The following is a 15,516-nucleotide window of genomic DNA, read 5'->3' on the forward strand; positions in this document are numbered from 1 at the left end:
CATCCGAATGTCCGAATGGCATGAAATTCGTACGAATATACATTCGAAACGAAACAAATTGCACATGTCTACCGCCCAGAGACAAGCCACTACTCGGGGCAGGCCATGCAGAAAATGTTGTTAAGCTCTTTGTGCATGGTCCTGTGTCCTTGTTGATCTAGTTGCTGGGGACAGTTCCTTGATGTCTCAAGATAAAGGACTTTAGCAAACAATCCTAGGACAACAAGACAAGAGCCTGAAATCGACACCAACTCTCTGGAGCACATTTCCTCGCTGCCAGACTTTCCCCTAGTTTGCCTTCCTTCAAGCATTCCCTAAAGACATTCTTGTTCAGGGAAGCCTACCACTCAACTCAGTAAATAACACATTCCATTTAATCAATAAATGCCCTCATCTCACTCTGTGTTAAAATCATTCTCACCTTAGCAGTCCCCATCTTCTGTTTTGCACCCCTCCTATTCATCAAAATGGCAATTCCTACGGAATAGGACACTCAACTCATTCTGTTTGTCTCACTCTTTATCGACATCATTCTCACCTTAGCAGTCCCCATCTTCTGTTTCTCACCCCTCCTATTCATCAAGATAGCAATTCCTACGGAATAGGATACTCAACTCATTCTGTTTGTTTGTCAAATTCTGCATTGTACCTTTGTCTTTTTACTAGTATGAATTGTACCCATGTACAGCACCGCGGAATGTGTTGATGCTTTATAAATAAAGTATGATAATAAAGGTCTAGTCAGATTTCGCAACAGCTGTGGTGTATGTTTTTTTTAGCCATCACTGCATTAGGCTTCACCTGTTTCCATCTTGGACTCCCTCAAGTGACATCCATCTCCACATGGTTCCTGTGCTGACACAGTTGTTTTAGTACTGTTCAAGTAGAACTTTATTTGTAACTGGATATTAACCACAACATTATATATTTTGCTAATGGTGAGACAGCAATATAGACAAGAAACCACCAGTCACTCAGTTTTATAAATTGGGCTGCAAAAATCCACACGTCCTTGACCCAACTTCCAGTTGCTGTATTGTAACCTTCTGTAGACTAGTTAAAGAGTAAAATAAACTTCTGTATTAATCCCCATCTCAGCTACAGAAGTGTGTATATATATTATAAAGTAAATCTATATGATACTGTTGGTTTTGCTGGTGGGTATGTTTTAAAAATTTAAGCTGGTCTTTTAAAATAAAGTAAAAAAAATAATTTTTTGAAACAGTACCAGTTTAGTTTTAAATAATAATAAAACTGTAAATAGTAGTCAAAAAATACTAGACTTGCACAAATATTCCTTACATCCATAAACAATTCGATTTGTTTGAAACAATCTCCTATTAACCCATATCTGAATGAATCTATTTGTTAACCCCTTAAGGACCAAACTTCTGGAAAAAAAAGGGAATCATGACATGTCACACATGTCATGTGTCCTTAAGGGGTTAAAAGAATGAATTCCTTCCCTGACGAAAACTTTGTTCACTATAGATTAGAAGGAGGCTGATCAATCTAATCAGTCAGTTGATCAAATCAGTTTGTTTATGGCCAAAACAAACTTTCAGCAAGTCTGCAAATTACCTACCTTGATTTTCGAGATAACCAGGCTTATATAAAAAGGTCCAAGTTTTTAATGCAAAAAGACACATAGAGATCTAAATGGGGGCAGGCCATATAAGGCTTGCATTCGATTGTACCGGGGTCCATCCACCACACTCAACAACAGGTCTTGAAACGTCACATCAAGACCTTTTAGAATCTGAAAAACAAAGAAAGAAACTAGATCCATTGACTCCTGACTAATAAGATCTAGAAAGCTTGATAGTGTATTGAGGGGGAGTATTGAACAGCAGAACCAAAATTCGTATATTAATTATCTGGTGAGGAGGAAGATAAAATGAACAACAAAAATGTTTCTGATGCTGATGACAACACGATGGGGACAACTCTAGCGATTATAGACAAAAGAAAAATTAAGAACATGAGAGGACTCACTGCCAATGTATTATTCACAGGAACTCTCATAGATGCAATCAAAAGCAATCACATACTCTCAGTCACACTGCAAATAAAGAGTTAAGTAAACACACAGTAACTCAGCCAACATTCCTCTTGGTTAATGTCTCCAGGTAGTGATGGGGGCTCACCCTGAAATCTGAGCACTTTCTGGGCCAGTTCTGTGTGTCTCGGCGCACCTGCACCGTGCAACGCACTTTAAGAGGCTCTGTAGTGGTTATGGTGATAATAGTGACGTGCTCAGTTTTAAAAAAAATATTTTTTAAGCAATTTCACAAAATGTGGGGGATTCACCCTAAACTCACCTGTTCTGATGGAGATGTCATAATGAGGAAGCATGAGGGGCAGTACTAGCTCCTCTACAGCCCTGCTCTAATTGCCTTATACTAATGATTTATTGGTGTAGGATAGAGGTCTTTATAACTTGGTGCATTTTGTGTTGGAACAACATGGGTCATTGAACCAGGTATAGAGGCTTACATTCACCAAACACAGAGGCCTGCTCGGGTTAAAGGGTTACTGCAACCAAAAAAACTGTGTTTTCATAAAACACTGTTTTTAGTTAGAGTAACCCTTGGTGTGCTAGCCATGGCTCCCCCTTAACTTAAATAAATAAAAAATAAAATGCAGCTATAACGTCCATTCCAGTGCCAAAGCCAACTTCTACATTAAAAACTTTTTCAGCCTCAAGGACAGTTTTCCCAGCCCGCCATATATATGGAGCTTGGTGTATGTGATTTGTTTGAGTATGGGGTATGTCTGGATGGTGAATATGATTAGGTGGGTGGTTGTATGTCAATTGCGCGAAGGGTGGAGGCAGGTACCATGTTTTGTGGCCAAGTGTTTTGTGGCCAAGTGTGAATGTGACAGATTGAGAGGGTATAACTGGGAAGAATGGTAATTATGACCGATTCAGAGAATGTGGCTGGATGGTTGTCTGAAAGGCAATGTGTGATTATTAATGTGAATGTAGAAGCATATTTGTGTGGAGTGGTTAGTGAGTACATGTGAATGGTGGGTGTATTTGTGTGGAGTGCTAGTGTGTGAATTTAGTGGTAGAGTGCCAGTGTCACGTATTCATCCGCTTATAGAAATGTGGTTAATGACATTTACTGTCCACACAGGAAAAGTGTGCCGAGCAGCAACCTAATCCACAGAAGGGTTAATGCTGAGCAGCAATTATGCAAATGAAACCTGGTAACTGACTTTGGGGTCAAAGGCTGGTTACAGCCTATCAGAGCTAAAGGAGGGGTATTTAGGCCCAGTTCTCATCCTGCTCAGTGCCCTGTCGTGGTTTCCTTTGTGGTTGTCCGAAAGCGCGTTCCTGTTTATAGTTTTCTACCCGTTTTTTTACTTTGGCTTTGATTATTGACTTCTCTATATTCTGGTATCCTGACTCCTGGCTTTCCTCATCGCTGCGTCCCTTTCTGTGTTCCCTGACCTCGGCTAGTATTTTTGACTATTCTATGTAGGTTAAATCCAACCATTCTAAGGACCGATAATACGTTACTTATTTGTCAGCTGTGCTATACAGTTCTACGTGCTGGATCATACAGGAGCATTTTTTTTTTATTTTGCATGTATGCAGGCGTGTTTGTGTTTCCAATTCCCACCTGTCCCTTTGTATCCCCTTCTATTAATTTATCTCTCCCTCATATGTGTTCCTATCACTTTTTCTCAATTGTGTCCCTCTCCCCATAGACCTCCATTTCTCTAATTGCTCCCCTCTTCTTATCCCCTTTTTTCATTCTTGTTCTCCTCTTCTCTACCCCATCCAACTCTAATCTCCCCCTTCAATTATTTGTTCCTCTCTAATATCCCCCTTCAGTCGCTTGTTCAGCACCACCGCCCCTTCACTCATTAGTTTTCCTTATCTCCTTATCTCTCTCACATTTTCAATGGTTAATTTTTTCTTATTCCTCGTTCCCCTGCATTCCTCTTCTAACAGGACCCCAAAGCATTTCTCAGTTCTTGGCCAGTGGTGTTGAGGCTGCTGCAGCAACAGCAGGCAGCTGGAGGTACAGGAGGTCATTTGGGGATAGGATGCTGATGTCATCTCCACACACTCTCCTGTAATTTGTTTGGCTGCCTGCCAGGAAGAGAGGACCTGCTGCTGTGGGTGTTGGATCCCTTTTTACCCCAGCACTCCTGCTATACCACCAACTATCCAGGCTGCTAGCAGTGCTGCCCCTCTCCTGTCTGCTGCCCTGAGGCCCTGGCTTCAGTGGCCTTATAGGAAATTCAGCCCACCTGCAGCCTGATCCACTAACATCACAATGCCTTGCTGGAAGCTGAGGAATGTTAAGGAGGGCAGGCAGAGTGGACGACATGGGCAACATGGAGTTGGTACATGCCGCGATTGGATGTCTGTCATCCGCATGCTGTGCGTACTTATATCACATGTTCAGTATACACAGAATTAACATTCGCTAGGCTAAACTCTAGTTCTGGGCTGGCTAATAACACCCCAATTATGCTGCCGGAGGTTCGGTTATACTTCCAATTGCAGAGGGATTAAATTCTGTGTATGCAGCGATTTATAGCTGTATATCCTGCTCCAAACACCACGACCACTTCAAATCACTAACCATGAGGCTTGGAGTAACCTATACCCAGGGTCACCATCAGAGGGTGACAACCGTGACAGTTATCACGAGCCCGGCGGTCTTGGAGGGCCTGGACTACTCCAGGAGACAAAGTCTCCCGCTAATTTTGTAATCCGCCCAGGGCCGCCATTAGGGGGTTACAGCTGTATGTGGCCTGGCGGACCCTATACCCCTAAAGTGTGTGTGTGTGTGTATATGTATGTATGTATGTATGTATGTATAAATTGGTACTCGCTAATAAAAATATATATATATATTAGCGAGTACCAATATATATATATATATATGTATGTGTGTACTCTGCTTCCTATACTCAATGCAGAGAGAAGGAGAGGACCTGCTGCCTGACTGTGGGAGGTGGAAGACGGAGAATCCTGGCCTACACACACTTCATCCACTAGGATGTCTCTAGTACTACTCTAGATGTGTCTCGTTCAGCCCCACTGGTGGCCCTAGAACCTCCACATTGAACCCAGTCTCTAACAAATAAGGCACTTAACCTTCAGCTAGCTTCAAAACTATTTGGGAGATTTTTGCTTATATTGTGAGCTGTCTATTTTTCTTCTTTCCTGATTTTTCTATTTGTGTTTCTGCTCAGTCATGATGAGAGAATGCTCCAATTTCTTATAAGCTGATTGTCTGCCAGTTTTCGTTCACCTACCGAGTTCCAAGGGAACTGTTCTGCTTTTGCTGGTTTGCAGTAATCAGGTCCTAGGTGACTTGAATCCTAATACAATCCCAGTTAATTAGCACTTCTTAACATTAAAATGTAGTGTGCCTACTGTTTATTTTTTTACATGTGCACATTATCCTATAATACAATATGAATAAAAAGTAAATTAAAAAAAAATAAATTAATAGTTCTTTGGGGGCATGAGGGGAGAGTTCATCTTGGTCAACTCTGGAGTTGCTATGGTCCTCGGAATGTCCCTTTAAATAAAATAAAATATCAATTTATCCCTGACAGTTGCCTAGTAGTCAAGCAGCAAATGCCTTTGTCCAACATACTAAGTCCCTACTTCTACTCCTACAAAATACAGCCATCAAAACTAGAAAATACCACTGCTATAACCCAATTCAGAACTATGTCATACAGTTTTAAACAATTTATAAGTACCATGCTCATTACCTGAACTCCCTAATTCTCCCATATTCATTATAAATATTTTCCGTGATATATGCTGGAAAGGAAGGTACTGTAGTTGAGAGGGCAACACTAAGTGCACTACCAACAGTACTGGAAGGCCTTCTTCAAACGAGGAAGGCACAGTTGGTGCCAGGAAGATGGAACATCCCCTTGCTAGCACACAGTGGAAAAAACAATGGAGGTAAAAATATGTGGAGGAACACTTCGTTCCTGGGGGAAAAAAAAATCTATCTAAGCTATAGCCAGAGCTTGGCTATTATAACCTCAAGTTTATAGTCCGCTTTTGCACTCACTACACTTCTCTCTATTCAGTGAATAAATCAATTTGTAAAATAATCAACTACTTGGGGTTATTCGCTGAAATATAAACTGTCACAAATTCAAAGTGGAATCAAAGTGAATTTCCCTTTATAGACAAAAATGGCTTAAGCGAAACCTAGGATATGTTTTTCCAATTTTACTATATTTACCTAAAACTTAAAATTCACTTTGATTTTCCATACACTCATGCTTTAGAAAGCATCCCTGATTTGATAGGGGGTGCATAATGATTGGGGGTGCATAAAGGGTTAATTTGTGACAACATTCTAATGCAAGAATGATGTTAGAATCAGCAGAAACATTAAATCAGTTTCCATAGCAACTGCTCCACATTTGGAATCTTGTCCAAGCTGTGCCCTTTGCACATCAAGAACTATTGGTGACTTAATGCTCTAAATGCAGGGACCCAGGAGCTATTAATATGATACTTGTTTAATTTAGATCCCTGGTCAATGAGTCTTCCCCCATCTTCGGCCAGACACCTGACACCCTACACCAGCCACTGGCGCATAGTTTCCCGCTATTGCGGGAGGAGGGAGGGGGGTGTTCAGCAATTGATCTGGGTCTCTGGAAGATTCGCTTCTGGCGGCTTCCAGAATATCGTCAGGAGGGAAGGAAGCTTCCAGAGAGCAGTGATCTCCTTATAAATACCGGCATGCAAAATCTGGGGACAGACAGCGACCAGCCGAGCCACGAGAGGCTATATCGCAATATAAAGCCAGCGACAGACTGCAGAATTCGGAATCCCGACACACAGGACAAGCCATTTCCTCTCTCCCGACACAGGACAAGCCAATTCCCCTCTCCCGACACAGGACAAGCCAATTCCCCTCTCCCGACACAGGACAAGCCATTTCCCCTCTCCCGACACAGGACAAGCCATTTCCCCTCTCCCGATACAGAACAAGCCATTTCCCCTCTCCCGATACAGGACAAGCCATTTCCCCTCTCCCGATACAGAACAAGCCATTTCCCCTCTCCCGATACAGGACAAGCCATTTCCCCTCTCCCGATACAGGACAAGCCATTTCCCCTCTCCCGACACAGGACAAGCCATTTCCCCTCTCCCGACACAGGACAAGCCATTTCCCCTCTCCCGACACAGGACAAGCCACATCACCTATCCCGATACTGGACGACATAGACCCTTATCCCGATAGTGGACCAGCTATAATCTATCCTGATACAGGAGCATCCTACCGAATCACGATCTGTGATAGAACACATCCCAGCATAAGGAAACCGACAAGGTGGGCAGAGATTTTAAAGGTTGTTCTATTATTATACATCTTAATCCTTATGTTTTCTTTTGAGTAGTGGAAAGTCACACGTGGTAAATTCTAGACTTTGTTACCTCGGTAATCTCTGAATACTTGTCTTCCACCATGGGCAGTTTATAAATACACACTGGAATATTGCTTAATCTTGGCTCCATATTCTTTCAATGGACTAATCAAAGTCCAATCTGTAGACAGTCTAGTGAACTGACTCATGAAAAATGTCAAGTCAGTAGTAATATTTTAAGCAGTGTTGAAGCAGGATGATGTTTGTCCCATGTCTCTAAGTATGACATACCATCAAATAACACTAGTTTGTATGAATCCCTTCTTATTTTTTTTTGTATGCCTTTTCTAGATGCCCGAGGATATCAAAACTCTTCCTGGTCAGGCGATGGAGGAAGAAGTGGAGACATTTGCATTTCAGGCAGAAATTGCCCAACTTATGTCTCTTATCATAAATACCTTCTACTCCAATAAGGAAATCTTCGTACGAGAAATTATCTCCAACTCTTCTGATGTAAGTTTGTGCAAAATGTGTTCTGACAGCGGTGAAGTGTTATAGTGTAGCAATAAATCCCCAGTCATTGATCGTTTCTGTAGAGTGGCATAGCTGTCGGTATCATTTGCTGACCTCCTGTGATGGTGGGTGAGTGGTGATACACAGATGGGGATCAGATGTTATGCCCCCTGCTTCTCCACTCAAAGCACTGCCACTAGTCTGTTGCATGAGGCTACACAAGAGGACCGACCGAGCGCAGAAAATAGTGCTGACAGGTTGCCATATACTTATGGAGAGAGTTTATACAAAAGGGTTGGACAATGGGGGAGAGGTATAGATACTTATGTGGTTGGCAAGATATATACAGTTTATATATCCGTTTAGGTGCCACCTACCCACAAAACTGGTCATGTATGTATAAAATATATGTGATATTAAATTGCAATAATGCAAAACTAGCAGTAACATTCAGCAGTAATAACAACATTGCACTTTACAAGCATTTGTAACTCCTTGTGAACTACAATTCCCATGATGCTCAGCCATCCCATAAGCTTAGTTGATCATCATGACAACTGTAGTTCAGAATCAAGCAATGCCTGTAATCCAAGGTTTGTGATTTACACTTTTCTTGATGCTCATAAGCCTGACTGGGCATGACAGAAATTGCAGCTCACAAACCTATGCAGTGTTTGGTCTTTAATTATGTTTGAACTGCAACTTCCATGATACTCGGACAACTTGAAGGCTTGGTTGAGCATCACAGCCAAGGCCAGCACTGTTTAAGTCTTGATGTCAGATATTTTATTTATTTAATAATGCTATACTGTACTGTACTAAGTCCTTTATGATTGGTTTCAAATTATTACAAATACAAATTCATAGAAACAGAATGGTATTTTTTTGTGTTCTCAATGCTGTCAACTTGTCTTTTTCTCAATTAATATATTAAGTCTGATCTTGAAATATGTTGTTTTTCAGGCTCTGGATAAAATCCGCTATGAGAGTCTGACTGACCCGAGTAAAATGGATTCTGGCAAAGAACTGAAAATTGACTTGATTCCAAACAAACAGGATCGCAGCATCACAATTATTGACACTGGCATTGGGATGACCAAAGCAGATCTTATTAACAACCTGGGTACTATTGCAAAATCTGGAACCAAAGCTTTCATGGAGGCTCTGCAAGCAGGGGCTGATATTTCCATGATTGGCCAGTTTGGTGTTGGCTTCTACTCAGCCTACCTTGTTGCAGAGAAAGTTACGGTGATCACCAAGCACAATGATGACGAGCAGTACGCCTGGGAGTCTTCAGCTGGTGGATCATTCACTGTCAGATTAGACAACAGTAAGTCCCTTCTCTTATTAGAGCGGTCCATACTGCAACTGTGTGACTGTCAGCATTTTAGAGCAGTAATCTCCAAACTGAGATTTCATGCTAGTACACAACTTCAGCTCATGTGACTTTCTTTGCTAAGAAAATATCTTGCAAGTTGCAGTTCTTCAACAGCAGAGGACCTAAAATTTGCTACTCTTGCTGTAGAGTAAGTAAACTTAATATCAGAAAGCTAATATACATATAAACAATTTCTTCCTATGTTCTTTCTATAAAATTATTTTTGTAGAATGAGCAACGCAAATATAGCATATATATCAGAACATACACTTATTCAAACTATTTCCCATTAGGCGAGCCAATTGGCCGTGGCACAAAGGTTATTTTGCACCTAAAAGAAGATCAGACAGAATATTTGGAGGAAAAGAGAATAAAAGAAATTGTAAAGAAACACTCACAGTTCATTGGATATCCAATAACTTTGTATGTAAGTATCATCTATGTATATGTAATATGTTAGTACATTCCATAAGGCAGTGATGGCGAACATTTTTGAGCCAGAGTGCCCAAACCGCAATACAAACCAACTTTTTTTCCTCCTAGTGCCAACACGGCAATTAAACCTGAATACTGAAGTTTAAGTTTAGAAAAAACAACTCATACAGTTGTCTGAACTAATTAACATATTTTGTTTTAAAAGAAGAACACAACAACAGAGAGTTCAATGATACAAACTGTTTTTTATTGAAAAAACATAAATTCTAGTAAATGAAAACACTGGTGTTCGGTGGAGGTTCCCCAGCATCCGATTCCATTCCGCTGCTGTGCGGGGGTGTGTGCATGGGGAGCACTGACTTATCTGCTGTTCCAGCACTGTTCCCTCCGCTGATGCCGCTGGAAGACAGGAAATGACGTCAATCAGGTGCCACCGCAGACTTAATATCCTATCTCCCGGCATCATCACCGGAGGGCACGGAGGGAGCAGTGCTGGAACAGCACATAAGTCAGAGCTCCCTCGCAGCCCTCCATCCCACCCACCTACCAACGATACGAAAGCAGGCAGGCGTTTTGGGCAGGCAGGTACCTACTCTGCATTGCCGCGGCCCCCCTGGCGACCTATGGCTGCGTGCCCACAGAGAGGGCTTGGCGTGCCATAGGTTTGCCATTGCTGCTGTAGGGCTTTATCAGTCAGCCTTGGGGCCCTAAATATGTGATGCTTTCTGAAACCCAAATATTGCCCACAAACATCTTGGGTTGTCTGTGGTACCCATCAGGTGCAAAAATGTGTTTCTCAATTTGAATGGCCTAGAACACATTCCTTTGCAGTGTTCTAGCTAAGTATATATATTTTTTCTGAGGCATTGTGTTACTTGCATTTTCTGCACTAAGGTACACTGCATATATATTAGTATTAAGATAAGTGGATTTTACACACATGTTCTCTGTGTCTGCCCCCTCCCCCTATTTTGGTTGGTGTTGATTTACCTTTGTTATTCTAAATGCATTCGGCCTTGTGTATTAGGGAGATCCAATGAAGAGACGGAGTTGTGGTCCAATATGAATTTCTGTGCTTCACCATTGGTTCTGGAGAGATGTCACAACTTACTTGTGCATAGTACAGAGCAAATAAAGAGGGAGCAGGGGATTTAAAATTATGCACCCACTGAAAAGATGGGTCAACGTGTTATATGTAGGGTAAACATCTGATTGCTTCAGTGATTTGGCTTGTAAAATGAAATGCTTTATTTGATAAAGTCTTTGCACTTCTCAGTGGTAAACCTCAGACAAGCTCATATTTTAATTACATCTGATTTTGGGCATAGGCAATCAGATTTACAAGGCACTAAACTGGTTAAAGCCACAGGAATGTAGACAAGACTCCACCAGTGAACAGCAAATAAGATGTCAGACAAAACCAGCAGAATGCAATATAGAGCAATTATTGATCTTCTGACTTTAATACGTAGGTGGAAAAGCAACGAGAGAAGGAGATCAGTGATGATGAAGGCGAAGATATAGCAGAAGACAAAAAGGTGGATGAGAAAGTGGGAGAAGAAGAAAAGCCTGAAATTGAGGATGTGGGCTCTGATGAGGAGGAGGATGAAAAGAAAGGGGGAAAGAAGAAGAAGACTAAGAAGATAAAAGAAAAGTATATTGATCAAGAGGAACTGAATAAGACCAAGCCCATCTGGACCAGAAATCCTGATGACATTACTGCGGAGGAGTACGGAGAATTCTACAAAAGTTTGACAAATGACTGGGAGGATCACCTGGCTGTTAAAGTAAGCATTTGTCAACTCTTGAGCATTAATATCTTGAGTGTTAAATGATAGTTTTGTAGTAAATACACATTACAAGAATGCAACAGTATAATTTACTCATCATCTTGAAGTGACACTAGAACAGTAGTTAACAGTTTGAATGCAGTTCAATGCATTCAAACTGACCTCTCATTTGGCCACACTCTACAGAGTTGTGATCAAATTGGTCACCTGCTAGAGTAAGTGGTTAGAAAATATAATGAGGATTTAAGGCTATGGTAAAAAATAGAGGATCAGGTTAAGAAATGAAAGAGGTGTTAAAAAGGAGGATTGGCTCAGGAGCACTTATTCAGTGATATAAATGAGATTGTTCTGCTTACTGTTGTCTGTTAAAATGTAGACCTTTCTCTGCAAAGATGTCTTCCATTTTTTTTTCGTACTGAAAAATTAAATGTCCTATTTGCCAGCATTTCTCTGTAGAGGGACAGTTAGAATTCCGGGCGCTGTTGTTCGCCCCACGAAGAGCAGCATTTGACCTGTTTGAGAACAAAAGGAAGAAAAATAACATAAAATTGTATGTGCGTAGAGTCTTTATCATGGACAGCTGTGAGGAACTGATCCCTGAATATCTCAGTAAGTGATGCCTATACCTGAATAATAACGCTCAACTGTAGAGCATTAACAATAACTCCTTAAAGAACTTGGATTTTACTGTCACCAATGTCTGGTCCGTAATGACCATATTCCAGTTTGGCTTGTCTTGCGTAATTATCTTTGACCTCGATTTAATATTTTTGGATACGCTTTTTGAATGATTTAACATTTTGAAAAATATTATGGTGTTTTATGATATATAGATTTTTTTAATATATATATATATATATATGAGATTTTTTTTGAAAAATATGAAATCATTTAAAAAGCTTATACAAAAATATAACGGAGGCCTTTATTGGCTTCATACAGGTCTACAGTCTTTGACAGTATTTCAAGAAAAGATTATGGTGATGTTATGTACTTGCATTCCTTTATTAAGGACTAAAAAAAGAAAGTACTTCTTGTATCTATGAAAGCAAAAAAAACTTAAAATGTTAATTGCGTGAAGAACTACCATATTGACTAAGTCATCTGCTTTGGTTTGTTTTTCCACCATGATTGTCTGTTTTCAAACTTTATATCATGTGCCTAGTGCTGTATCACAACTGAGTTGAACATACTCTAGAACAGAGGTGTCCAAAACTACGTGTCCGTGATATTTTGTCATTCTAATGCATTCTAAAGGCATGCAAAGCATCAAGGGACTTGTAGTTCTACAACATCTGGGGATTTAGATGTAGAACTTATATCAACTTCTATCAAACTATGCTCGATTAATTTCTACAGTTGTGTAGCTAGGATAGATGTTTGGTTTCATGCAAACAGAGAGGTATTTTTTTGACTCATGTTATTGTATTGATTTGCAGATTTCATGAAAGGAGTGGTGGATTCTGAGGATCTACCTCTGAACATATCCCGTGAGATGCTCCAGCAGAGCAAAATCCTCAAAGTGATCAGGAAGAACTTGGTGAAAAAATGTTTAGAACTATTTACTGAGCTGGCAGAAGACAAAGACAACTACAAAAAGTTTTATGAACAGTTTTCCAAGAATATAAAGGTAAGTTGATTTATAGACTGTGTGATCTATAGTAAGCATACTAATAATTGTAGGCCAATAAAAACCCACCATCAGATCTACAATTTTAATTATTAAATTGCAAATGCCTATAATACAAATGTCATTTTTATATTGTTGCCATAGGATGGTAAGACAATTTTACCATCATTTTTGTGTTAATGCCTTAATAAAATGTATGCATTTTCTATTTTTCAGCTTGGAATTCACGAAGACTCACAGAATCGTAAGAAAATGTCTGAACTTTTACGTTACTTTTCCTCCGCTTCTGGAGATGAGATGATCTCACTCACAGATTATGTCTCACGCATGAAGGAAAATCAGAAACACATCTATTATATCACAGGTAATAGATAATATTCAATCTTCTTTTGTTTTGTCTTCACTCTTTGGGTCATGATATTCAAGAGCGTCTCAAATCTTGTGCAGTCCTCCTAATATGTGGGTTCCAATTTGGTACAGGGGAATCAAAGGACCAGGTGGCTAATTCAGCCTTTGTGGAAAGACTTCGGAAACACGGTCTGGAGGTGCTGTACATGACGGAGCCTATTGACGAGTACTGTATCCAACAACTGAAAGAATTTGATGGGAAAACATTGGTTTCCGTCACTAAAGAAGGTATGGAACTTCCTGAAGATGAGGAGGAGAAAAAGCTAAAAGAGGAGAAAAAAGCCAAGTTTGAGAATCTCTGCAAGTTAATAAAGGACATTTTGGATAAGAAAATAGAGAAGGTTAGTTTGTTTCTATGTATTGTTTCTGAATGAAAAGAAAGCTATATATAAAACATGTCACTAGTCAATATGATGTGGTAAGCTTAAGTCGTAGAGTAAATCACATTTCTTCACAGTAGTAACAACTAAAATAGCTGTTATTTCATCCAGCCAAGAAATCAGTATTGAGACATTTTATAGACCTTAGGTATGACAATATTTAATTTTATGCTGTAATACCTAAGGATACATGAGTAGGATAATAGCTGGTTTAATCGGGGAGAAATCTGATTGCTGTTTGTTTGGAGTCAAGAAGGAATTTTTCTAATTATGTGCGCAGTTGAAAATCGCTTCGTATTGGGTCATTTGCCTTTTTTTGGATCAACAGCATACACAGATGTGTGAAATGTTGAAATTAAAGGAACTTATTCAACCTTGATTACTATGTACCATGTAATAACCCAAACCATCTTTTCTATGTTATGTCTAGGTGGTGATATCAAATCGTTTGGTTGAATCCCCTTGCTGTATAGTGACCAGTACATATGGTTGGACTGCCAACATGGAGCGTATCATGAAGGCTCAGGCCCTTAGAGACAATTCGACAATGGGTTACATGGCTGCCAAAAAACACCTGGAGATCAACCCAGATCATTCAATCATTGAGACACTGAGGCAGAAAGCTGAGGCTGATAAGAATGACAAGTCTGTAAAGGATCTAGTAATTCTTCTCTTTGAAACTGCACTCCTGTCATCTGGATTCAGCCTGGAAGATCCACAGACACATTCTAACCGCATTTACAGAATGATCAAACTTGGCTTAGGTAAGAGATTAGTTTCATAGTGAAAATGTTGTTTTTTTAATTAATTTTTATAACCTCCTTGGTATATTAAATGAAAACATATTTCTGTGGTCCGAAGGGAACAGTAGGTTTCAATGTCATTTGTCTTTTTTTTTTTTTTTTAAAGGAATTGATGAAGATGAGTCCAGTCTAGAAGAACAGGCAAGTCCAGTACTGGAGGAACTGCCACCCTTGGAAGGAGAAGAGGATTCATCTAGAATGGAAGAAGTTGATTAATTTTGCTGACGACTTTACTCCTATTCACTGTTGCTGGTGTTATCAGATGTGAATATCTTTCCTAGAACTATTGAATATACATCTCCTGAGGAGAGTGCCTGACTATAAGATTTTCTTATAAAATAAAAATTTTTGGGCTATGTGTTTATTAATATGTCCTCAGCTGGAACTGTTAGTTGCCATAGAGAAGAATGTATAGATTATTGCAGTATTTCACAAATGCACCTTTTATTGTTTTTGTATTTTAGTTTGTGTGATTGGTTTATGGGTTTTTGTGTGATGTATCTGCTGCCAAATTATTTAAGATTGTTATATGATAATGAGTGTTAATAAAATATTTTATTACCAAATTAATAATATTTGTCAATGCTTTGTTTCCCAATTCCTATTTTACATTTCAAACATCACATTAAATTAACATACTTCTAAAAAGTTCATAGAATTCAATGAACACTTGTTTCTTTGCTTTTAAAAAGTTTGTTGTTTTATGTACTTCCAAGCCACTTTTTCTGTGAGTGTTGCTGCGGCTATCAGCAAAGTGTTTTTCTCAGACAAGGCCTGATGGACATAATTTACTCATTACTGTTTG

General features: G+C 39.7%; 1 protein-coding gene across 1 annotated transcript; it reads left to right on the forward strand.

Moving 5' to 3' along the window:
• The first annotated feature begins 6,982 nt into the window (after nucleotides 1–6,982).
• On the forward strand, nucleotides 6,983–15,239 carry LOC134583212 (heat shock protein HSP 90-alpha-like). Its single transcript, XM_063440054.1, has 11 exons — nucleotides 6,983–7,340; nucleotides 7,726–7,887; nucleotides 8,851–9,217; nucleotides 9,559–9,692; nucleotides 11,173–11,487; nucleotides 11,934–12,099; nucleotides 12,930–13,120; nucleotides 13,337–13,484; nucleotides 13,601–13,869; nucleotides 14,339–14,672; nucleotides 14,818–15,239. The coding sequence occupies exons 2-11, from the start codon at nucleotides 7,726–7,728 to the stop codon at nucleotides 14,925–14,927; spliced, it is 2,196 nt and encodes a 731-aa protein (XP_063296124.1). The 5' UTR covers nucleotides 6,983–7,340; the 3' UTR covers nucleotides 14,928–15,239.
• Nucleotides 15,240–15,516: the final 277 nt, after the last annotated feature.

This window comes from Pelobates fuscus, chromosome 13, assembly GCF_036172605.1.
Source record: "Pelobates fuscus isolate aPelFus1 chromosome 13, aPelFus1.pri, whole genome shotgun sequence".
NCBI lineage: Eukaryota > Metazoa > Chordata > Amphibia > Anura > Pelobatidae > Pelobates > Pelobates fuscus.

Coding starts and splice junctions, on each gene's coding strand:
- LOC134583212 (XM_063440054.1), top strand. CDS start 7,726: ATGCCCGAGGATATCAAAACTCTTCCTGGTCAGGCGATGGAGGAAGAA. Junction 11,488..11,933: donor AGGATCACCTGGCTGTTAAA/GTAAGCATTTGT, acceptor CCTATTTGCCAG/CATTTCTCTGTAGAGGGACA. Junction 13,870..14,338: donor TGGATAAGAAAATAGAGAAG/GTTAGTTTGTTT, acceptor TGTTATGTCTAG/GTGGTGATATCAAATCGTTT.